We start from the raw sequence: 24,469 nt of genomic DNA on the forward strand, positions 1-24,469 counted from the left end.
ACATCAGGTTGTCTGGCTTTAGAATCTGGGCTCTTACTCAGTGCACTGGCTGTAACTCCCACTGTCTAGCACATAGGAGACTAGCTGTCTCTACATCCAACTGAGGGTGGGGCTTTACCTAGAGCCCACATCAGAAACACAAGACCAATAAGGGCCAGGTAAGTAAGAAAAGTGGGAAAAGTGGAACAGGTAAGACAGTGGAGAGAATAACAACAAACATGTACTGAGCTTCCACTGTGCACCAGGCACTTTAAGTGCTTGACCTGTTTTAACTCTCTTAGTCTTTCAAACAGTCTAATGAGATAGGTGCTATTATTACACCCATTTTACATAAGAGGAAGGAAAGGGTCAGTGAAGAGAAATCACGTACTCAAGGTCACACAGCGGGAAGTGGGACCCGGCGAGTCTTGCTGGGCACCTGTGCTGTATGGCCATGGGCTCCTAGAGGGTCCTGCATGGTGGGGCACTGAATGGATTTGTCTCTAGCAGACCAGATTGCCCTGCAGAAATTCACGTCCACTGGTAGTATGGGATTTCATATGAAATCTTCCCATTTTTTAAAGTGAGCAATTAATTAAAAACAAGATACCTTAGAAGGCAAACAAAACAAGCCTGTGGGCTGAATCTGGCCCAAGCCTGTGATCTAGTTACTGTGAAAGTGAGCTGTCATGGCAGGAAAGGATACTTGAGCCTGGTAGCATCTGCGTACACTGGCTTCTGAATGTAGCTCAAAACCACACTGACAGCGAGGCCTGTCCTGTGAGAACTGAGAAGCACCCCGACTCCCAGACAAAGGCCTTTGTAAGTCGACGCCAGTCACCACAAATCTTACAATATTGATACTATGAAGCACTAGCTTCATTTCTGCAAGGTATTTAGATTATAAACATAATGTTTTCATCTGGTTTGCATAAGCTTGGCACAAGTTGATTATCAGTTTCAGGTATTACATTACCTTTCTAGTTCTGTCTTAAAGTAGATCTGAAATCATCTTGCCTGTTCTCTAAAAAGTTCACATTCCAGTTTTTCAAACTGAAGTACTTGTAGGTTTTGACTCCAGCTCTCAGTAAATCCCTCCCTCAATGGGAGTTAAGGGAAGAGCCAGTCTCCTCTGTGCCAGTGGGACAGCAGTCTTGCTCAAGACTGTCCTCCCTGTAGAGCTTTGGAAAAATCAGACTCTCATAATATATGCAATAAAATATCAAAAGCCTATTTACCCATAGAAAAACAAGCTGTTAAACTAAATGTGACTGGATGCCTCCAAGAGTTTTTTCCCTCTTAACATTGTTCGCTTATTTGTTACTTGTTTTGTCACTGTTCAGCATGTATGGGAGAGCCATAGGTTTTAAACAAAAAGCTTAACAGACAACATATTTGGAATTTAATTTGTTTTCTTCATTTTCTCCCCTTCAAATCCTTATATTCATACTGGGCATGTACTCTAGGTTCTTGGGAAAAAAGGTGTTTAAGGGTTGTATTACTTTCGTAGAGCTAATACTGCAAGCTAGGTGGCTGAAACAACAGACGTTTAGTCTCTCACAGTTCTGGAGGATAGCGGGCAAGCTGTCAGTAGGGCCATGCTGGCTTGGAAGGCTCTGGGGAAGAATTCTTGCTGCTCCTTGGCTTGTCCCCATCTCTCTATTCTCTGCCTCAGTCATCACATGGCCTGCTCCCCGTGTGTTTCTGAATCCAAATTCCCCTTTTCTTATAAGGATTCCAGGCACTGGATTTGGGGCCCATCCTAATCCAGTGTGACTTGATTACAACTGCAAGGACCCTAATTCCAAATAAGGTCATACTCACAGGTTCCAGGTGGACATGAATTTTGGGGAGATGCTCTTCAACCCAGTGCATGCATTATTAGTACCTTGTACAAAAATAATCAGAATAGGTAGAGAAAAATTCTCAGGATTAATCACTATATAAGACTGGGAATGCCAAGTCACTTTAGTTGTGTCCAACTGTTTGTGACCCCATGGACTGTAGCCCACCAGGCTCTTGTCCATGGGATTCTCTAGACAAGAATTCTGGAGTGGTTGCCACTTCCTCCTCCAGGGGATCTTCCCAACCCAGGGATTAAACCTGTCTTCTGCAGCTCTTACATTGTAGGTGGATTTTTTACCGCTGAGCCACAGGAGGAGCCAGAGATTGGGAATATATGCCAACATCAGCTGACAAGTTTGCAGGTGTGTAATTCTGCAGAACTTTACAGCATGCGTTTACGATATTAACCTCATTCCTTCTAACTTCCTGCTGTCTCTACTTTCATTTTCTTCTTGGCCCTAGTTTCTTCACTGACTTGTTACAATTTCTCTTTATCTGGTCATATCCTTTGAATTATAAAATACTTGATGCTTCTCTGGAACAAAGAATGATAGGGATAAATAAATAAAATAATAACATAACCACCATTAATTTGATGGTAGTGTTGAGATATTGGCCTCCATTTAAGAACAAACTCATTATGAGAAGCCTTCTGACATGATAAAATGCCAGTGTAGATCTCGGAGTGATGTCTCTAATTGCCTAGACCTTTTTACACTAGGTATCTGCATGAGTTATAACTCTTTTGTGAAGATAAAAAGGATATTGTAAGAAATAGCCCCAGTGCTATAAGAGCTGTCAGACTGGAGGGCATTGCAAATGAGATTAATGATGTCTGCCTTAATATAAGAAGATTTAGCATAACCAAGATTATGGATCCTGCAGAAACCTGCCAGCACTCATTTATCTGAGATAAATATTATTTTTAATTAAAGTCCTAAGGTAGGTTATTCTTGAGCTAATGAGATCTATAGTGATTACCTTTGGGAATTAATTTTCTTCCTTAATTCTCAGTCATTTTGATGATTATCACTTATTCAGTGTTATGGCAGTCAGCTTGTAGGTCATGCTATTTCTAGCTAAAGGTGCTAGTATTTAGCTAGAACAAATAACCCAGTATTTGGTTTTATGTAGCACTCTCATTTTCTAATTATATTTACCATTTAACCCAAATACTGTTACAGATTTTTCTGTCCAACTGAGCTGTATATGATGAGTCAACATTATAAAACCAGATCACTCACAAGAGCATAAAGATTCAATCTAAGTGAAATGATAAGGAATATAAAATCAGAAAATAGGGCACTGCTATTTTTTAACTATTTAATTGATTCTAGTTCTTTGCTAGGCACTGTGCCGAGTGTTGTAAACACATCAACTCTAAACCACATACAGACTCTGCAAAATAGGAATTATTATTTGCTTATTAGATATGGAATAAATGCTTAGGAGACAGGAGGTTTAACTCTATAGCTCATGTTCATACACACAGCTTCTCTGCTATTGCAGCAATCACCCAGCTTTCAGCAGACCTCCACATAAACATTAGTGTTTGTCCAGTGTATGGTTTAACCAAGTTTTCAGTGACTCTATAGGGTTGGTGTTCTGGTTACTCTAGCTGTGTAACAAACCACCCTAAAACCTTGTGGTATGGGGTGACATTTTATTATGCTCATAGATGCTGTGGGTAAGGAGTATAGACTGGGAAATGAAGATGGCTTGTCTGTAGAGCCTCAGCTGGAGGGGACTGTGGCTGGAGGAGTCTACATTCACATGCTGGTTGTTGGCTGGAACTTCAGCTGGAACTGAACACCAGAACACCAACAATGTAGACCCTCCCTATGGCCTGGGTTTTCTTGGGACATGGCCACCCCTGAGTCATTGGTCATCTTGTATGGCAGCTCAGGGCTCTGGGGTGAGTATCCCAAGTGAATTAGGCATAAGCTTTTTGTGAATTAGTCTTGCAAGTTATGCTGTGTCACTTCTGATACATTCTGTTGGTTAAAAGCAAGTCACTAAGATTGACCCAGATTCAAGAAAGAGGTTATAGACCCCCACCCCTCAATGAGAGGTGTCAAGGAATTTGAAGACATGCTTTAAAGCCATCACAGTAGGTAAAAAGTATTCTATTACATATTGTTACCTGTCACTGATGTGTTGGAGTTAAGGTTCTCATCTATCACTCTGCCCCTTCCTGCTGGCTAACTCGGTTCCCAGACATATAAGCAAGGGCATGCTCCAGGTAAATGCACCTCTATTCCTAGTTGGGATTTCTGATCCTAATTTCTAGCTGATATATGGCCTTAATACATTGACCTGGGAAGAGCTGAAGCACTGGCAGTCCCCTTCTCAACTTTTTCTTCTAAGACCGAGAGAGCCAGACTATGCTTCTCGTTTACCTTAGATGGTTTTGCTTGGCTTTTCAGGAGCTACAGCTGAAAAAAATCCAAATTTATTGTTTCACTCACCTGAGATCACACACCTGGTTAATTCAACTTTTAGTAAATTAAAATATTTGTTGACAGGAAGACCCTGCTGGGGTAGATAGAAATCATTAAGAAAAGGTTGGCTGATAACTGCAGAATTAGAATTGAATTGAGCATTTTCCATGTGTTTACAACCTAAGATGAATGAAAATTTCTTTTTTGTCCTTTAAAGGAGAAAAAGTTGAATAGACATGGAAACTACCTAAATGGGAAAGGAGGTGATTATGACCAAGGGTTAAATTGATGATTTGGTGCCTCTTTTTCCCTGAGGCTTCACTTCAAGATAATCATACCATTTTGACATAGGCTGAAACGTTCATGCCAGACCTCTCTAAATCGGATACATTCGGGCTCAGAGAACCACTCTTCAATGACTAGTGTTGGTCTGGAATAGAGAGCTGAGGAGCAATGGTGATTAGGAATCTCAGAGTTGAGATGCTACTCACTTCGTGTGTTTGCACATAAAGCTGCCACTGTCACAGCTTAATGTATCTTCATGAAAAGATGGCTTGTTGAGTAGCTTTTGGAGAGCTGGAGAAAGGAGTATGCCCTAGGTTCATCCACCTAGAGCATGTTATCCAGAGTGAAGTTAAGTCAGAAAGAGAAACACACATATCATATATTAACACATATAGATGGAACCTAGAAAAATGGGACTGATGAGTCTTTTGCAGGGCAGCAGTAGAGACTCAGACGAAGACTTGTGGACACAGCAGGGGGAGGGGAGGGTGGGATGAAGTGAGAGAGCAGCATTGAAATATATACATTACCCTATATAAAACAGACAGCCAGTGGGAATTTGCTGTATGATGCAGGGAGCTCAATCCTGTGCTCTGTGACAACCTAGAGGGGTGGGGTAGGGTGGAAGGAGGGAGGAAGGTTCAAGAGGGAGGGGACATATGTATACTTATGGTGGATTCATGTTGTTGTATGGCAGAAATCAACACAATATTGTAAAGCAATTATCCTTCAATTACAAAAAAAGAGTATGCCAGTCAGCAGCATTTGATGGAACTATTTTCTGAACAAGCAGAAATTTGAGTGTGTAGATATGCTATGTAGCTGGATTTCTTTAGGATTTTCTATATTGTTAAAGGAGATCTCTTAACCTCTCTTGTGACAGGGGAGTTGTCGGCTAACCAAGTTCTAGTGGATGAGGTATAAGCTTCCAAGTTTCTTTTATTTTCCACTTCTGAGTCTTGTTAAAAGAAAGGGAGTAAGTATATCTTTCACACTGCCTGGAATGTAGGCAGTGGGATGTGAATATGATGGCTAGAGCTGCACTGAACCACACTGTGGAAGCCACTGACAGAGAGGAGGATGTTAGAACAAGAGCCTGGTTCTTGCCATATGAAGCCACCATACCCGCCTTTCAATGTCTCTCCCTTGAGAGAGAAATAAATGTGTGTTTTTTTTTTTTTATTCTATTTAAGCTACTGTTTGTTGTTAACTGTTGTCATTGTGTATGAAGGCAAAACTAAACGGTGTACTTAATTAATCCTAATTGATCCACTGCCCTTGCAAATAGTTTTACCAGCTTTGGTCCCAGCAGGAAACAAATGACATACTCTAAAGAGTTTAATGAAGGCATTATATACAGAGATGTGAATAGGGTTAAAGGAGTCAATCAGGGACTGACACCAGTCTCCAGGTCACAAGGGGCAGGGAGGAAGCTGTACCTGTAACAGGGTGACAGCTGTACCCTTGAGAGAGGGGCTAGCCTGCAGGAGTTGTGGCCTTAGGAAACCAGCTACAGCAGAAACAGCAGGGTACGGAGACCCAATTCTCTCTTCCTTCCTGTGATTTTCTGTTAGAGCCTGCTATTGCTTGAACCCAATCAGAAGCCAGAGGGCAAGGAAAACTGGGTGATTCAGTCTGAAAGGACAGCTTCCTGGGACACTGCAGAGAAAAAAAAAAAAAAAGAAAGAAAGAAGAGAGTGAAGAATGAATCTGAATGAGCGATGGAGAGAACAAGCTATATACAATGTCCCCTCATTATAAACTGACTTTTTAATTCTTAAATGATTCGAAGAACAGATTGAGATGATGATTTGCATGAAATTGTCCAATTTGAAAGTTTACTTACTGTTGTTATTTACTGGTTTATGGCTCAACAATTACACTTTTAGGAAGCTGTGCAACTGTTAAAAAGAATGAGGTACAGGTAGACTGCTCTGGAAAGTTCTCTAAAGCATATGATCATGGAAAAAAATTAACTGCAGACAAATCTGTTTTCCTGGTCCAAAAAGAGAGCCCATGTGTCAATATCTCAATAGAAATGCATTTGTTCAAGTACAGGGCTAGGCTGGGAGGACTTTTTCTCCCAGTCTAGTGGTCACCAGGTGTTCTGTGACAACCTAGAGGGGTGGGATGGGGTGGGAGGTGGGAGCAACATTCAAGAGGGTGGGGACATACATATACCTATGGCTGATTCATGTCGATACATGGCAGAAACCAACACAGTATTGCAAAGCAATTATCCTCTAATTAAAAATAAATTTAAAAATTTTTAAAAAGAGAGAAAAAAAATAATGGTCACTAGGTAGGGAGAGACAATGCAGCTGACCAAGAAAAACTGGTTCCATATGGATGACTTTCCTTTTGTGTTTTGTTGGTATTTTTCAATGAAAAAAATCCAAATCACAAAAGTGTGGAAGATATCACTTAACAAAAAGCTTAATTCTTGATATAAATCTCATTTTATGTATTCTTTTACTAGCAAATGGTCAAATTTAATAAATTGTATGTGATCATTTGCTAGCTGGCATAAATTATATAATTTATAGAAAAATATATAAATGAATATTGAGAATATTTTGAAGTACTTAGCAGAAAGAGAATTAGTTTAGTAAAATGGTGGCCGTTCATATTTAATTTACAAATTCCACATCTGAATTAGAATCCAACATTCAGGAACTTCCCTGATAGTCAAGTGGTTATGACTTTGACTTCCAGTGCAGGAGGTGTGGGTTTGACCTGGCCAGGGAGAGGTTGGGGAGAGGAGATCCCACATGCTCCTGGTTAAAAAAAAAAAAAAAGAAAACAAAAAACACCACCCAAAACTGAAAACAAAAGCAACATTGTATCAAATTCAATAGATTTTGAAAATGATCCACATTTAAAGAAATCTTAAAAAAAAAAAAAGAATCCAATATTCAAATCTCCCATTGACATTTAAACAGTATATTTTAAATTTCCCAAAGTAAAAATACATTTCAAATCTATGCTATCTTTGTTAGTAAAAAGAGATCTTTATCATGGATTGTGATAAATTCTAAAATAGGTTTCTCAAAAAATAAGAAGATAATTCTTTGAAAGAGTTTTGTAACCCTTTCAAAATTCTCTGAAAGTCTGTGTAAATGCCTTTCAAAGGGATTTAAAAATTAACTGAACAATGTCTTTTGGGAATTATATTACACTATTATGGCAAGATAAACATACTTAGAAAGTGGAACTTTAAGAACCCCAACAGAAACGGAGTCTCTGGGAATTTCTAGACTGTGTCAAATACTAACCTATTTACCAATCATTTGTCACCTTCTCTTATTAAGTTAACCATAAAGAAGGTGAGTTAAAAGTCTCTGAGCACCTTTGTTGAAAACGGCCCACATGACCTCGGAAACACAAGTGTGCTTGTGGGAGAACAAATGTTAATACGAAAATGGTTTACTTCCTGAAAGTTCAAGTGTTTTAGATGGAATAGCTATTATATAACACAGGCACTGGGCTGCTAATTATGCTTTATGGTAGTTAAAAAAATTTTTTTTAATAATCTACCTTGAACATGGAGAAAGTATATTTATTGAAGATTATAACCTTGGATGACTTCTCGTTTCCACTGCATGTGGTAACTGCAACCAATTCAAATATACAGCATTATCAAAAAAGTATTTTTTCAAACTATTAATAAGTGAGTTATCTAGATTTGCTGCAGCAGAAAGAGGAAAGAAAAAAGCTACAATGGGGCTAAATAATCCAGTTAAAAAATCTACCTGTTCTTTAATACAGTCATTCAATCCATTGTACTGGTATGTCGAAAATATTTATTTACTTCTCAATTATTGTTTTCAGTTCCATTTTAAGCTTATGATATTTTCATAGAACAGGCACAGGTAGATAAACTATAGCTATGGATTTTATTCAAGATGTGGGATTTTGGCAGTTAATTATTTAAAAGATTATGAAGGGAGCATGTACTATACTAGGTTTTTTTTACATTGGGATTTAAGCCTGAGTACTATGTTACAAGATGTGAAGAAGAAAGGGTCAATTCAGTTCATCATTCTCTCTTAGCACTGCTGCAGGATCATTTTGCCATTCAAGACCTAAAAATAAAATGGTACATTGTTGAGTTGAAAGTGTTGTCTTACTATGCTGGTAGAGTCTACTTCTTGAAATGGACCTGTCGTTTGTGAGGAGAGCAGTCACAGCATCCATGTGTGGACCCTAAATGACCACATCTGTATCACTTAAAATATTATTTCTATAATTTAAAAATTGGACCAGAAAGAAAGTCTGGGCAAGTGAAACTAGTGTCCTGGCTTAAACTCTGGTCCCACTGTTGCTCATCACTAATGCAACAGAGAAGGCCCTGTGTACTCTCTATTTCCTCACGGTATCCAAAGGCTTTGGTCAGTTCAGAGACATGCGGAGATACAAATCACAGAAACCAAACTCATTTGGCAACAAAACTTGTGTTTTTTTTAATTTAATTTTTTAAATAGTTTTTTTTTGGCGTTGTAAAAGTACACACAATTACTCTCTTACCCATTTTTAAGTGTACAGTTCAGTGTTATTAAACATATTCACATTGCTGTGCATCCATCTATGCCTGTAACCCTTTTCATGTTATAAAACTGGAACTATTCCCATTAAAGAATAGCCCCATCTCCCTTCCCCACTAGGCCCTGGTAACCACCATTATACTTTCTGCTTTTATGACTTTAATTACTCATATAAGTAGAATCACATAGTATTTGTCTTTTTGTGACTGGATTATTTCTCTTAGCATAATGTGTTCAAGGTTCATCAATGTTGTAGCAGATTGCACAATTTTCTTCCTCTTACACTAAGTGCCAAGTCACTTCAGTCATATCCGACTCTTCACAACCCCATGCACTGTAGCCTGCCAGGCTCCTCTGTCCATGGGATTCTCCAGACAAGAACTCTCCAGACAAGAGTGGGTTGCTGTGTCCTCCTCCAGGGGATCTCCTTGAACCAGGGATTGAACCCACGTCGCCTATGTCTCCTGCATTGGCAGGAGGGTTCTTTACCACTAGTGCCACTTGGGAAGCCCAAGGTACAGAGATATCTTTTTGTTTTTGGAGTGCCCAGGCCTAATATAGCTCATTTTTTATCTGGACATGATTGTCTACTTCCAGGATTTATAATGTGTCCCATGTATTTAACTTGTTGCTTTGAGATTTTGTGCCTTTTTCTGGGAGACCCAATAACCCTGGGTCCCAAGGAAATTAGGAATTTCAATGGTGTTCTGATCTGAGGCCTCCATGGAGGGGCTACATATTCACATGTCTAAATACTGTAGAATAGCCCCTTCTTTTAGGTGTAGTTTCCTTAGTTCCTTTCCCAGGGCCTGGGCAAACAAGTGTGGGCTGTCCCCAAACCCATAAGGCAATACTGTCCAGGTGTACTGTTACATCCGGCCCAAGCGGGAGTTAGTCCATTCAAAGGCCAACATATTATTCTTCCCCTTTAAGGTTGAGGAATATTCCATTGTATATATACACATTCATATATACTACAATTTTACTTCATCCATCCCTGGATAACTTGGGTTGCTTCCATATTTTGGCTATTATGAATAATGCTGCTATGACTGTGGGTGTACAAATACCTCTTCAAGACTCTGCTTTCGATTCTTTTGGGTATATACCTGGACACCGATTTATTTTCGGCTCCAAATAGTCTGAGTAATATAAATAGGCATATTGTTAAACAGACTGCTCATTTCAGATGGCAAATTCATTTTTCCTTCATTGAAAAAATATTTATTGAGAGCTTTCTTTGTGTCAGGCAAGGGCTAGATTCTTGATCATAGGATCAATGATAGCAAAAATAAGTTGGAAATACAAGATGACAGAGCATTTTCTTTGATTTGGAAAAAAAACTCCACCAAACAGAATGCTGATCAACGTCCATCTCTATGATAAAAGTGAAGATGAGTAGACAATTCACAGAGTTCTTTCTTACCTCCATTTTTATTTCTGTTCTTCTGTAAAGACTCAGATGTCTTCTTATCAAGATGAGTTGCTTTTCCATTATTCCATAAGGAAGTTCCAAAGAGTAATAAGTAGGGTTACATTTAAAGAATGGCATTTAAAATTTTTGAAATAATCCAAGAGCTGTATCTATTGAGTAATGGCCAAGAGATGGTTCAAAACCTCTTTTGTCACACTCACAAAGAATTTTGGGGTGGCGAGGCAGGGGGGGAAGGAAGGAGTAACATGGGTATAAGAATTCCAGATCAATTCATCCATAGTTTAGTGACCAAAAATGTCCAGTGTCTAGTTTCATTTCTAGCTTTTGTTACTATCTTAGCTGCTCACTTAAAGATTTTCACTTGATATCCAAACCAAAGGGAAGTCTGGCAAGGGGTTTAACCATATGCAAATGGATTGTATCATTTCTCTCCAAAACAATGTCTTCTATAACAGTACACGCTGGGAAACCAAACAGGGTCAGGAAACACACAGCGGCCCCATGGCTGTGCAAGCCTTACTGGCAGATACGATTCATTCTCAGAAGCACTCAAAGTCTCCGTCAGCTACCATTGCACGTGTCACGCAAGCATGGTGGTGACAGAAGACAGTGGCCAAATTGGCTTACTCCTCTGATTCTCCACCAAAAGGAAGCAATGATCAGAGAAGGCTAGAGGGTAACCAGGAACCTAAGATTTTGCCACGATTTTTAATAAGATGGAGAGGGAACGGCCATTTGGGTCTTTTACATGAGGGACTCTTCCCAGGGTGGGAAGTGCAACAGTTTCCAGCCTCCTTGAGCAGCTATCAGGAAGATGGAAATGGATAGCTGAGAGATCCTGTGGCTCCAGGGGCTTTTCATACTTCAAGTCTCCATTTAGCTGTGATCTCACCCATGAAGTCTTCCTTAATTTTCTAACTTACATTAACTTCCTTAATTTTCCAACTTTCTTCTTTGCAACCATGTCCTCTCCCTGTCACTAAGTATTATATCTTTTATGTCATACATATGTCTAGGCTTCATAACTAAACCTCCTGAAGGCAGGATCCCCATTGGATTCGCCATGTATACCCAATCACCCTTACTCTGTCCAGCAAAAACTAGGTAGTTAGAAAAATGTTAATGAGTAAGTAGATAAGTCTGACTGAAGAAGACCTGAGATTCCTTGAGTAAGCAGATAGTAGGTTACTAACTGCAGAGCATCTGGTGCTTCTTGTGGTCTTGGCAGAGAGGGAGATCAGGGAAATCCAGGGACAAAGCTGGGGTCTACTGGCCACGGCAGTTCAAGCACAGACACAAGGAGTACACTGAAGCTGGAGTGTAGCTTCTCAAATAATTACACATGCAACCATTTGTTCCATATTTCATTAAGATGGGCCGCCATGACAAAATGCTCCCTTGGCATAAATAGTACACTTTTTCTATCAAGGGCTTTCTTTTGTGTTACTTTACTGAAAAATCAAAGTAGGCATTTCTGCTATCAGTATCCTCATTTCACCTGCTGGGATGCTAAAGAGAAGTAGGTGAATGACTCAAAGTGCTTTCTTCTCATATCCTTGGGCATTTGCTTCTCCTGACTAGAGAAGGCCACAGAAAAAAATGTTCTTCTTCCATTTTCCCTGAGAACACACTTGTTCAGAAATGAAAACTTGTATATATAGTTCTCATCATTTTGTATGAAGTCAACGTTTCAAGAAGTACGTTGAGATCTCATGTAAGTCGAAACTGTTGCCAGTAATCAACTGGTATGAAAGGAACTGTTCTGTTTTATAGATTCATTATATTAGGATATTAAAGAAGGCCTGCATGGATCGCCTACCTTGAATTTGGTGATATATTTGATAGTGGTCTATGAAGTCTTTTTCATTAAATTTGATTTCACTTATGTGGTAACACTGTAGTCTTCAACAGGAATTTGGGTAAACAAAGTTAATAATACATTAAAATAAATCACATTGGAAATCAGGAAGAAGGGGAATAGTCATTTGCCACAGGCCTTCGAATTCCCTGGATCCACCGGGGCTGGACCCTGGCAGTCATTGAGTTCCTGCAGGGACTAAAGTTTAGTTAATTAAAAAAATAACGATTCTCTATCTCATGAAAAATTTAGTTTTAAAATATAAATCTGCTGCTGCTGCTAAGTTGCTTCAGTCATGTCCGACTCTGTGCGACCCCATAGATGGCAGCCCACCAGGCTTCCCCATCCCTGGGATTCTCCAGGCAAGAACACTGGAGTGGGTTGCCATTTTCCTTCTCCAGTGCGTGAAAGTGAAAAGTGAAAGTGAAGTCGCTCAGTCGTGTCCGACTCTAGTGACCCCATGGACTGCAGCCTACCAGGCTCCTCTGTCCATGGTATATTCCAGGCAAGAGTACTGGAGTGGGGTGCCATTGCCTTCTCCGAAAATATAAATCTACTGCAGTTCAAACCTCTGTATTTAGACTACTTGCCAAAGAGGAACTCTGAGGTTAAGTATAATTAAAGTGGATCATAGTATTTTCACTATTTTATATATGAGGAATATCAGGCATTCTGAGAAAAAATGCCTAGTCCACCTTCTCTGGAGAATCATTAGTGGCCCAAATGACAAACCGTATTCTTTCCCAGACCACTAAAAAATACTTCCCCAAAGGGTGATAGTTCTGTTACTATTTATGTTATGTAATAATGAAATATAAAATTATTCAGTAACTGTGGTCCCTTTTTAAAGTCACTAAAATTTTGTATATGTTAAAAATCACGCAAACCTGAGCTCATACTGGGCACTTTACTTATAACTAAGGAAAAATATCCACTAGTGTATATTGAGAGAATGGAAACATGTTTGCATGGAAAGCAAGTATTTTGTCATTAGTCTGTTTCCAACCCTTTTGTAATTGATTTTAAGTTATTTAGAGTTTTCATTTTTAACAGGGATTACAATTTTAACAGTTTCAGAAATATAAAAAGATGGCATCAAAATGTCCTATATATTGGTAATCTGAGCCCAAGAGCTTTTCATGCTTAGCTTCTGTTCTTAGCTTCACAGATACAAAATTGAGCAGAATAGAAAAGGGAAATATTCATGTCAGCTGTTGAAAACTAGTTTGTAAGACAGGCCTAAAAGCGTTTATCTCTGGCATGTTCAGTATGGAATGCATAGCTGATTTTCATTCAGCCACCAGAGAAAGGCATTCTACAATGACAGATAGCCTTATCAAACTTACAATTAGCTGGATTCTTCTGCAGTATACAGCAGTTGGTTAAGTAAGGCTGAAGTGAGAGCTCTTACCAGTTTTGTCAGAAATGATTCTCCATCATGAATATTTGGTCAACTGGTTAGGTCTAGTGTGAATGTGTAATTTTCAAAAGAAGGAGCTGAGAACTGCTAACATGTCCCAAAGAAGCACCTATTAAAAGCTGATCTCAAAGCAAACAAACCATCAATTTATTTAATTTTCAAGTAGCTTTTTCACTAAATGTATTATTCCTTTAAGATTACCACGGCTCATTCTGCTTAGATTGTTTACAGTGCTTGTTATTGTGCTTAAAATTTTGCAGTAAGGTGAAATAAAACATTCCAAACAGTTTTAAAATACATGGAAGATGAAATCTCACACTTATACAGCATATAGTTTGATTCTTTTATATTCACGACTAATCAAAATTGTGTCTTAAAACAGCAACTTGGTATTTTTCAAACTGTACTCAGAAACACTACTGTATACCATTTATTTTAATACTAATACTTCTAGGATTAGCTTTATTAACAGTATGACATTTTCATGCATCCTTAAACTTTATACTAGTTTCAATATTCACAATGTTTAAGTTCAAATCAACTAGTAGATCCTACATGAGAAAAGAATGAAATGAGATTACCCTTTTTATATAATCAGCTAAATTATTTTTAAGAGTAAAAAGTTAATACTAGGATTTAAAAACCTAAATTTCCAATGTTACTGTTAATTCAACCACATGAATATTACTTTAGGCCACAGGACTGCCCATTAGCCTTTCTTGTCGGAGAGCGATTAATCTCTTGAACCATTTTTCCTCAGCATCAGCTTTCTCAATAAATAACTGAAATGAAAAAAAAAAAGAAGAAGAAAAATATCACTGTTTGCCAAATAACTTGGATTTGATCTTACAAATCATCTTTATAGAATACATCCTTTAGCACAACATTTAGATACTACTTAACTCTTGATGACTTCTTAACTGAAGATCATCTATTTGGAATAACCCTTGGAAAGTTTGAAAGGACTAATATAAAAATCATTAGCAATTTTACATTTCATTTTGTAAAGTTTATTTCCTACAAACTTTCTGAGAGACAGAGTGGTACGACCCTAATTCACAGAAGACAGCACAATATGACATTAAAGACATGCCCACAGTCAATAAGCCAATAAGTCAATAAGCAGAGCCAGAATTAGATCTTTTAGTGCCAGATGAAAAAATGAAACAAAACTCTTCTTTTTTGTCTAATTTTCTTAACCACATAAAGAATCTTCTAGAAATCAGGTAACATAGGGTGGCCCAAACCAGATTCAAATACTGGTAACAGCTCTAAGGGCTGGGGGTGAGCTGTCTTATGTTTGGCAAATATGAACATATGAACCCATTTTCTTCAATGGTCTTCTTGTCACCAGCCCAAAAGAACAGCAGTCTGAGTTAACTTCAGTGAACTAGACTTAAACTGACATTCTTAAAGCTTAAGGGTCTTACATTTGGATGAGCCAGAGAATTGTCATCTTGGTACTTGATAGCAGTAGGGATGTTGCTTGGGTCTATTTCCTTTTCATTACTCGGTGGATCAGCCACCACTGATGCGGGTCCTGATGTGGTTGCTGCATGCTTCACTTCACTAGCTTCCACTGCCTGAAACATAAAACACTTTAGATTTTGAATAATAATTGCTAAACTGGCCTCCTTTGAGATGATACTAACCGCAACATGGCCCTAGGATACTGAATAACAGACTATTCCTCAAACAAGCAAATACAAAGAAATTGTGAAAATGTTATTCTTTCAATCAACATATTTTTCTTAAGAAATTTGTACTTATGAGTCTATACTATTGAAAAAGTATATACATTACACAGATGTAAATTCTATTAATCGAAACACGTGGGCAACAAATCTCCATTGAGCTGGTCTCTTTAGGTATAAAAAGCAAATCTAAAGATTTTTATTACTATTTCTTAAATAAGTGCCTTCAGTTCAGTTCAGCTCAGTTCAGTCGTTCAGCTGTGCACGACTCTTTGTGATCCCATGAATTGCAGCACGCCAGGCCTCCCTGTCCATCATCAACTCCCAGAGTTCACTCAAACTCCTGTCCATCGAGTCGGTGATGCTATCTAGCCATCTCATCCTCTGTTGTCCCCTTCTCCTCCTGCCCCCAATCCCTCCCAGCATCAGAGTCTTTTAACTGCCTTACTGAAATATAATTCCATATCACAATTCATATCGCTTTCATTACATCAGCAGAGTTCTGAAACTATCACTCCAAACAACTTTAGAACATTTGTATAACCCTCCTAAAAAAACACATACCCATTAGCAGTCACTGCTCCCCATTTCTCCCCAACTCTGACATCCCTAGGCAACCACTTATTTACTTTCTGTCTTTATGGATTTGTCTATTCTGTACATTTTATATAAAAGGAATCATACGATATGTGTTTTTTTGTGTGTGTGTGACTGGCTTCTTTCATTTAACATGTATATCAGTATTTCATTCCTGTTTGTGGTTGAATCCTATTCCACTGTATAAAATATTATAGGCCAGGTACTGTGCTTGGTACCAGGGACAAAAGACTAATAAATCATTGTGCCTGCTTGGAAAGAACCAAGAGTGTAGTGCTGCTCAGGTTAATTTCAACATCTCCTTCCCTGAGCTAAAAGGCCAGGGAAGTGCCTAATTAACAGCAAGGCTGCAGGGATAATATGAAATGAATGATGAGATAAACTAGATGAGAAGTTGGAATTAAAAGTTAAAATTAAAAAACTCTAGATGATTGACTAGCCTTTTTTTTCCTACACCCATTGTTCTAAACCTATAGCTTTTCAATTTCCATGTTTTGTTGACTTTCCTACTTCTGAACATCCACTTCTCTGAATGAAGTGTAAAACAGATGTCACTGGGGAAAACATCTAGAAAATGAAATACGCATGAATTAGTTATTAGAATGATTTATCTCAGAGTTGGAGATTAGTCTCTTTAACCAGTACTTACTAAGCACTACTAATTGCTCAGCACTGGGTACACCAGGGAGAATAAGAAGACATGTTCCATGTCCGAACTGAAGATGACATTTTGCTGAAGGGGTGACAGATCTCTAACAAAAAAATACCAAAATATATATATAAAGACAAATTGCAACAAGTTACAACAGAGCTGTTTAAAGAAATATTTGGTAAATTTGATTTGGAAGTTTTTTTCTTTTATTTTGCAGCCAATATATTTTACCCCAGACCTCTAACATTACTACATCTCCAAAACACTGGTCACAGAAGACTCATAGCCCTAAGGGATATGACACTGACTTTTTATAAAACTGAAGGCATGTAACAGTAAAACCCCATATTCCGCAGAGAGGGAAGTGGGGAAGTATCCTAGCCCAGTGAGGTCCAAGACACAATTTTTTAAAATTATATGTTGCCATACAGGGAATAAAAGAGTATGCGTACGTGCATGCCTAATCATTTCAGTCATGTCTGACTGTGCGATCCCACAGGCTGCAGCCTGCCAGGCTCCTCTGTCCATGGAATTCTCCAAGCAAAAATACTGAAGTGGGCATACTGTTCTGCGTAACCAGGCCGGGCTATGACAGGGCTCAGCTAGGAGACTGGCTGTCCATATTGAACAACCTTGAAAAATTGTGAAGTGTTGTTATTCTAGTTGCCAAAGATGCGGACTGCACATATTCAGGTGGCAGAGATAACATTCTATTATAAAAATCAGGTAATCTGATTTTGTTTTTACCTACACAGTATGCTTATATATACATAAGGTATAAAAAGAAAACAAAGTTCTCAATGGTTAGGATCAGAACATAAAAGTTATTATCTAATAATGGCTAATTTAAAAATGCGTGAGGAAAATGATTAATTGCTTCTTTAAGTGAGGAAAGCTGTTTTAGAGAAAATTTGACTTTAAAAAAACCCTCAATATGGCCAGCCCACGATCAAACATCTGGCTTCAAGTAGCACTGCCACCTGGTGGTTCAGTTTGGAACAATTTGTTTTAATCTGCACTTTGTAAGTAAAAGAACAAATGACCACGCTGCTTAGTTAGGTACCCTTTTTGAATACTGGTGGATATCAGCCAAATACAAGGTTAGGACTGAATAACTGATAATAAGTTTATCTGGGAGAGCAGTCTGAAAACAAGTTGCATCTTGGTTCCTCAAGTTGATGATGTATCAGGAACTATCAGATTGTCTATCTACTCACATTAGAGAAATAGGATGGTAGAGAGTTAAAACTAGTTAAATCACTGTGTTGCAGGAGACACACCATCTAGCATGTCACTGGTGATAGCCACTTTTCTGGTAATATCTCCCTAGTTAAATTAGTAGAATTTATACAGCTGAAGACTCTACCAATGGAAGGGGTCATTAGGTTATACAAAAGCCTTCTTTAGAGATACAAATTTTATACCAAACGTGTGTAGAATTGTCCAGGAGAAAAGGATGTTGAAACTTGGGTCATAATTTAATTTTCAAGAAAAGGATAGCCCATAAGATCTCCCCATGACCTGGATGAAATGGTCCTCTAGATAATTTACCTCCCTTTGCTAAGTCATCTCCTGATAAATAATTCATCTTCTTGGACATCCTGAATCTTTACCTCATATTGCAGACACAGACATTTTAGCAAATGGAAGGGATATCACTTTCTAAACTAATAAATTGGCCCACTGTTTTCTATTACAGTCCAGTGCGAATTTATGCTTTGCTGGCCCATCACTGCTCTTCTGATGATTTTGATATGTGACGACTAATACAAGCCCAGGGTTGGATAGCTAATATTTTATTAGCCTTACTGTACATTTACCAAGGTAAATGCCATCTTCTGAGGCTTTTTAGCATATTCCCCTGTTAGGGTCACTTCAAGGCATGCTTTCTTTATAACTTAACAGGGAATATGCATTGAGTTACAATTATGAGAGACATTTAATCAGTAGGAAAAAAGTGGGTTCTGGTGTTGGACAAATTTGGTTTTGATGCTGCTTTCAATCATTTATTAGATTTAACAATGGATTATAAAATTTGCTGAACCTCAGTTATAAATGTTACTAGGATACTAGTTAAATTATAAAAGTTAAATGTCTAGTATAATGGTAGCCATTATAATGGTAATTATTATTTTAGTTGTTATTTAAATATATATGAAAAAGTGGGGCTGGGATACAACATTGTTTTATACCATTTGCTTAGTGCTTTAACATTTCAAATGGCTGTGTCGAAACAAACAGGTTTCAAGCTGATGTCTATACACGAAACCAGTAAGTTACTGTGTAAAGTAATTTTAAAACTCTTTGCTTGGTAATACAGTAGATCACCAAGCCTCAAGCAAGGAGAATTTTAGGTCTAGAGAACATAAAAAATTACATAAAACAATCTCTGGCATAACTAAAATGGAAATTTTTGTGTCTAAAATCGCTCTGAAGGAAGTCGCACACTTGGTCTTCAGTGAGAGAAGGTAGATTAGTAGCAGGAAGACGAGGCGTGGCAACAGCTTTCATTTCTTGAATACTTATATATGCCAGGCATGTGGTTAACTGTTTTATGTAAATATCTTGTTCATCCTCATAAAAACCTCTGCTACAGGTATTATCCCCATTTTAAGAGAAGAGAGTCAAGGTGTAATGAAACCATTACATAGTTGAAGGATATAGTCAGCAAATGGCAGAATCAGAATGTGGCTCCACGTCTGACCCTCATCTCATGCTTTTGACCACTGCTTCCTAATTGCTAAATGCAAGATTTATTGTAATCTGGTTTGCATTTTAGAGGAAATAAATAAAATTATTGGTAAAATATTTAAACTAAACATATTTCTAAGTGGCTCAACTCACAGTGCTGGATTAATATTTTGAGGCTGCTTCTGCTTCTCTGTCATTCTTATCCAGCCAAGAGCTAGCCTGTTCCAATTTTATATCTTTCTATGAATTATTGTTAAGGGGAAATTCTTTTTAAAAGATAATTGAGACAGAAGGTGGGTTTCCCTCACACAGATTTCTTAAGGTTGCTTACAAAATGAAGAGACCCCCTAGGGGTTCCATCCTTGTCCTCTTAATCCTTAACTGTGGCATCTGAATTGGAAGTATAAGAAAAGCCATATTGAAACTGAGTAAATTCCAACTCAGCACTAAAAACTAAAGCAAATAAAAGCTGATTATTAAAATAATTAATAATGGTGGTCCCTCTGATGATAGAGATAGGTGAAATTCCTTTATATTGCTTTCATAGGAAGCCCATTTAACTACACAAAGGGTTTGTTATAAATTTGGGAAGAACAGTTTTTCTCTTGGATTTAATCAGTTATCTTAAGATTAATAACCATAGGAAATAATATTTTAAAACTTTTCTTGGGAATATAACAAGGTAGAAAAATTACTAATTCTGAAATTAAAATATATAGATATTATTACATTTATACATTTCAGAAGTCTTTTAAGAAATTCTGAAGAATTTCTGTGTTTATCAGCAAGGTCTCTGATTTGTGAGCAAGGAGACTCAGGGAAACTAAGAGGCGTATCAGAAAAACATAAATGAAGTAAAGTTTATACTTAAGACGGATTGAATACCTACAGTAGAACTTTTCAAGTTTTGTATACACTATACATACTTGGTGTGTAGAACATACTTAGATATTAAATAATTTAGATGCTAGTCTATAATTTAAAAATAAACATTTAATGGATTAAGAAACATGTTAGATATTTGATAATCATTATATTTAATTCTCAATTACTCTAAAAAGTAGATATTATTAGCTTAATGTTATGAATTTGGAAACAGAGGCTTAGAAAGAGGTTGAGGTTTGCTCTAGATCATAAATTATGGTAGGAAGTGTAAAAGTTAAGTTCAAAGTCAGATCTTGAGTCCAAAGTTCATGCTCTTTCCACTGTATTAAACAGGGTTTGGATCAATTTCCTCAATCACTGTCAATTTTACTAGTTACTGGAAGAACTGCTATTATCTTGGAAGAGAGGAACAGAACTGCAAATAAATTTATTATATTAATAATTAATACAAAATGGGAAAAAGTTATTTAGAAGAAAACTCAGTGTGTTAACCATAGAGGAATAAATAGTTCCACAGAAAGAAAATGCTAGTTTATCTTAAGTGTGTCCGGTGAGAACTGGGAAGTCAAGGTGAACTCTAGAAAACAAATACTACTGAAGTCAACTTCAAAATAAATTACAATTCTCCTAGGAGAAGTGAATGACCCCATAACATGTACAAGTAAGATATTAAATAAAATGGGCAGCTATATTTATGAATGTGCATTTCACAGCTCCTTTTTCTTCAGAGATTGTGGTGGCAAACTACAAAATGTTCACACGAAATCAGCGAAATAACAGGGCAGGGGCATGGACTAACCAAGGTTGTCTAGTACATCCTGGCATCTTGCACATGCTCAATTCATGTCTCCAGAATGAATCATTTTAAAATATATATGGTAACTGAAAAGCCATCCATCTCACTAACAATAAAATAAAATGCTAACAGAACAACAAAAGGTCAATTTTTACCTATTAGGTCAGTAAACATGAAAAAGTCTGACTTAAAAAGTTAGGTGTTAACCAGGCTGTGAGAGGCACACTTCTCCCTGTACTTCGGGGTGGAATTTGAACTGATACAGTATTTTGGGAGAATGACTTTGGAAATAGGTACAAAAATAAACAATATTAACCTTTAACAAATAACTCCATCTTGAAAAATTTATCCTCTGGTGATAATAATGGATATTCACAAACATATATATAATACCTCCAAATGTACAACTGTTTAAATATCTACTTATCAGAGGAAACAAAATGAACGAATTATGATATTGGGTTGGCCAAAAAGTTCATTTGGGTTTTCCCGTACCATCTTACAAAAGAATCTGAATGAACTTTTTGGCCAATCCAATACATTCATCAGGAGAATGCCATACACACAGTCATTAATATATCTACAGATGCAGAATATTTTTGAATAAGTAGTAACTATACTACATCTTCATTATATGTGTGATATTAAAGAATACATGTACTTCACAGTAGACAGCCTTTTCTTCCTAAAAGAACACAAATTCCAAAAAATAACCCTGATAATGATTGAAAGAATAAATCAAATACTCAACAGAAATAAAATGCCAATGAAAGCTCCTTTTATTAGAGTTGAGTAAGTGATACCCATATATAGACAAAGAGTGTAGATAGATATACGTTACTATTTGGGCAATAATTTTATTGTTGAAGTTCTTTTCTAACTTTTCTCTAGCAATGTCAATTCAAAAAGCAGGTGTATCCATTTGAAAAGAAAATGGTGTATGTTCACAAAATGCACATTACTGCTATAGAACTGTCATGTTGACATTTTACTTTGTCTTCTTGGTGAATTTTAAAATAAAAATACCATCAGAAACATTTTTACAGGTTTTTTTTTTTTAACAATTTAAACAAACTGATTCTCACCGATTCTTCTCTCAGTAACACGCTGATACTCTCTTGCCCTACTTCATCTACTAGAAGAACTTATATTTAAGTAAAATCCATTAATAAAGCTTCTCTTTAGTTGGAATGTAAAGGCTTATTCATAATGCCTGGATGAAAACTTACCTTTTTGATTTCTTTACTTGATCTGAATGTTTGCTGAACAAAAGAATCACTTTCAATGGCTTCAATTTCTTTGACTCTTTTTACTTGTTCTACCAGGGTGGTTTGGTCTAAAAGAGAGCATATAATGTCCATGTATTTTGATGTGTAAGCTTGTTAACAGCACTATACCTAAACAATGTTCCTTCTATGAAGTAATATTATGACTTACAAAATTTAACTGGATTAAAAAAAAAAGACATTATGGTTAAGTTATAACAGAAACATTTTACCCCTAGAGATCCACAAATAGAACATTCCTTCTCCAAGGGATCTTCCTGACACAGGGACTGAACCCGGGTCTCATGCACTGCAGGCAGATTCTTTACTAACTGAGCTGCCAGGGAAGCCTCTGGTATAACAATATATAATTATATTTACATTAATTATATGTTAATTTTAATTATATATTAATTTTCTTCTTATTATTTAATCTATCAATGGGTTTCCCTTCCATGGAGTCGTAAAGTCAGACATGACTGAGTGACTGAACAACAAGAACATGGCATTATGCTGCTGCTGCTGCTAAGTCGCTTCAGTCGTGTCTGACTCTGTGTGACCCCATAGCAGTCCACCAGGCTCCTCCGTCCCTGGGATTCTCCAGGCAAGAATACTGGAGTTGGTTGCCGTTTCCTTTTCCAATGCATACATGCATGCTAAGTCGCTTCAGTCATGTCCAACTCTATGCGACCCTATGGACAGCAGCCCACCAGGCTCCTCTGTCCACAGGATTCTCTAGGCAAGAATACTGGAGTGGGTTGCCATTTCCTTCTCTAGTGGCATTATGTGTGGGATTTAATTTTAAATACTTCAGGTCCACTCCTCCCCAAAATTGAAGTAGGCATTGATATATTGGTGGTTTAGTTGCTACATCATGTCCAACTCTTGTGACCCCATGAACTGTAGCCTGCCAGGCTCCTCCAGCATGCCAGGCTTCCCTGTCCTTCACTGTTTCCCGGAGTTTACTGAAACTCATGTTCATTGAGTTGGTGATGCCATCGAACCATCTCATCCTCTGAACCCCACTTCTCCTCTTACCCTCAATCTTTCCCAACAGCAGGGTCTTTTCCAGTAAGTCAGTTCTTGACATGTTACCCCTAAATATTTTAGTAGGCATCTCAGATAAGGGCTTAAGGAAAAAAATTAGCAACATAACTACAATACTATCTTTAAGTCCAAGATTATTAGGAACAATTCCTTAATATTGTCCTGTATAGTCCATGTTTAATTTTTACTGATTGCCCAAGAAAAGTGTTTTTTTTTTCTTTTTTTACAGTTGGTTCATCTGAAACAGGATCTAAACAAAGTCCACATATTACACTTAGTCAACAAGTATCTTAAATTCCGTTTAATCACAAACAGTCCACCAACTCTTCCTTTCATTGTCATTTATTTACTGGAGAAAATGGATCATTTAGCCTCTAAAATTGTCTATATTCTGGATTTTGCTGATTTTATTATCATGGTGTCATTTAACATGTTCTTCTATCCTTCGTATTTTCTGTAAACCAGCAGTTAGATCTAGTCAGGCTTAAGTATGAGGTTCAGTTTCTTCTGGTCAAGCATACATCACAGGTAGTGCTGTGTAATTCCAAATACATCAGATTAGGATGTGCTTCTTCCACTTTTAATGATGTTAAGCTTGATCAGTGTGTTCAAGATGATGTCAGTCCTACCGTATTATTAAATTCTCCACTAAACTTTCACTTAATGGTTTTAGCAGACATTAATGATTGTTGCTTAAATCCATTATTTTATTAGGCACTGCAAAATGGTGATTTTTTTTTCTAATTCTATTATTTGTACCATATTTATTAACTCTGGTCTAAAGAACTTCCCTCATTGACTATTTTATGATTGAAATATAGTCTGTACAGGAAAAAGCAGAGTGTTTAATTCTCTTTATTGATCAATTCTGGTCCAAAGGTGACCATTATGAGCTCATGAATAATTATATATTAATGCATTTCAGTCCGTAGGCATCATCTTCGCATTTTGATTCTACCTTTGCCAAGTGGGAGCCTCTTGGATATGAAGAGTGGGAGAGTGGGAGCACTCTTCTGATATGACCTCTTTTGTTAA

General features: G+C 37.3%; 1 protein-coding gene across 1 annotated transcript in view; it reads right to left on the reverse strand.

The window, feature by feature from the left end:
* Positions 1-13,932: 13,932 nt before the first annotated feature.
* RSRC1 (arginine and serine rich coiled-coil 1) overlaps positions 13,933-24,469 on the reverse strand; it is a 448,839-nt gene continuing 438,302 nt past the window's right edge. The window contains exons 8-10 of the mRNA XM_070767993.1: positions 22,352-22,458; positions 15,238-15,390; positions 13,933-14,589 (exon numbers count right to left, since the gene is read on the reverse strand). Coding sequence (XP_070624094.1) covers positions 14,497-14,589; positions 15,238-15,390; positions 22,352-22,458 — 353 coding nt within the window. The 3' untranslated portion in view covers positions 13,933-14,496. The remainder of the gene's footprint in view (positions 14,590-15,237; positions 15,391-22,351; positions 22,459-24,469) is intronic.

This window comes from Bos indicus, chromosome 1 (genome assembly GCF_029378745.1).
Source record: "Bos indicus isolate NIAB-ARS_2022 breed Sahiwal x Tharparkar chromosome 1, NIAB-ARS_B.indTharparkar_mat_pri_1.0, whole genome shotgun sequence".
Classification (NCBI taxonomy): Eukaryota; Metazoa; Chordata; class Mammalia; order Artiodactyla; family Bovidae; genus Bos; species Bos indicus.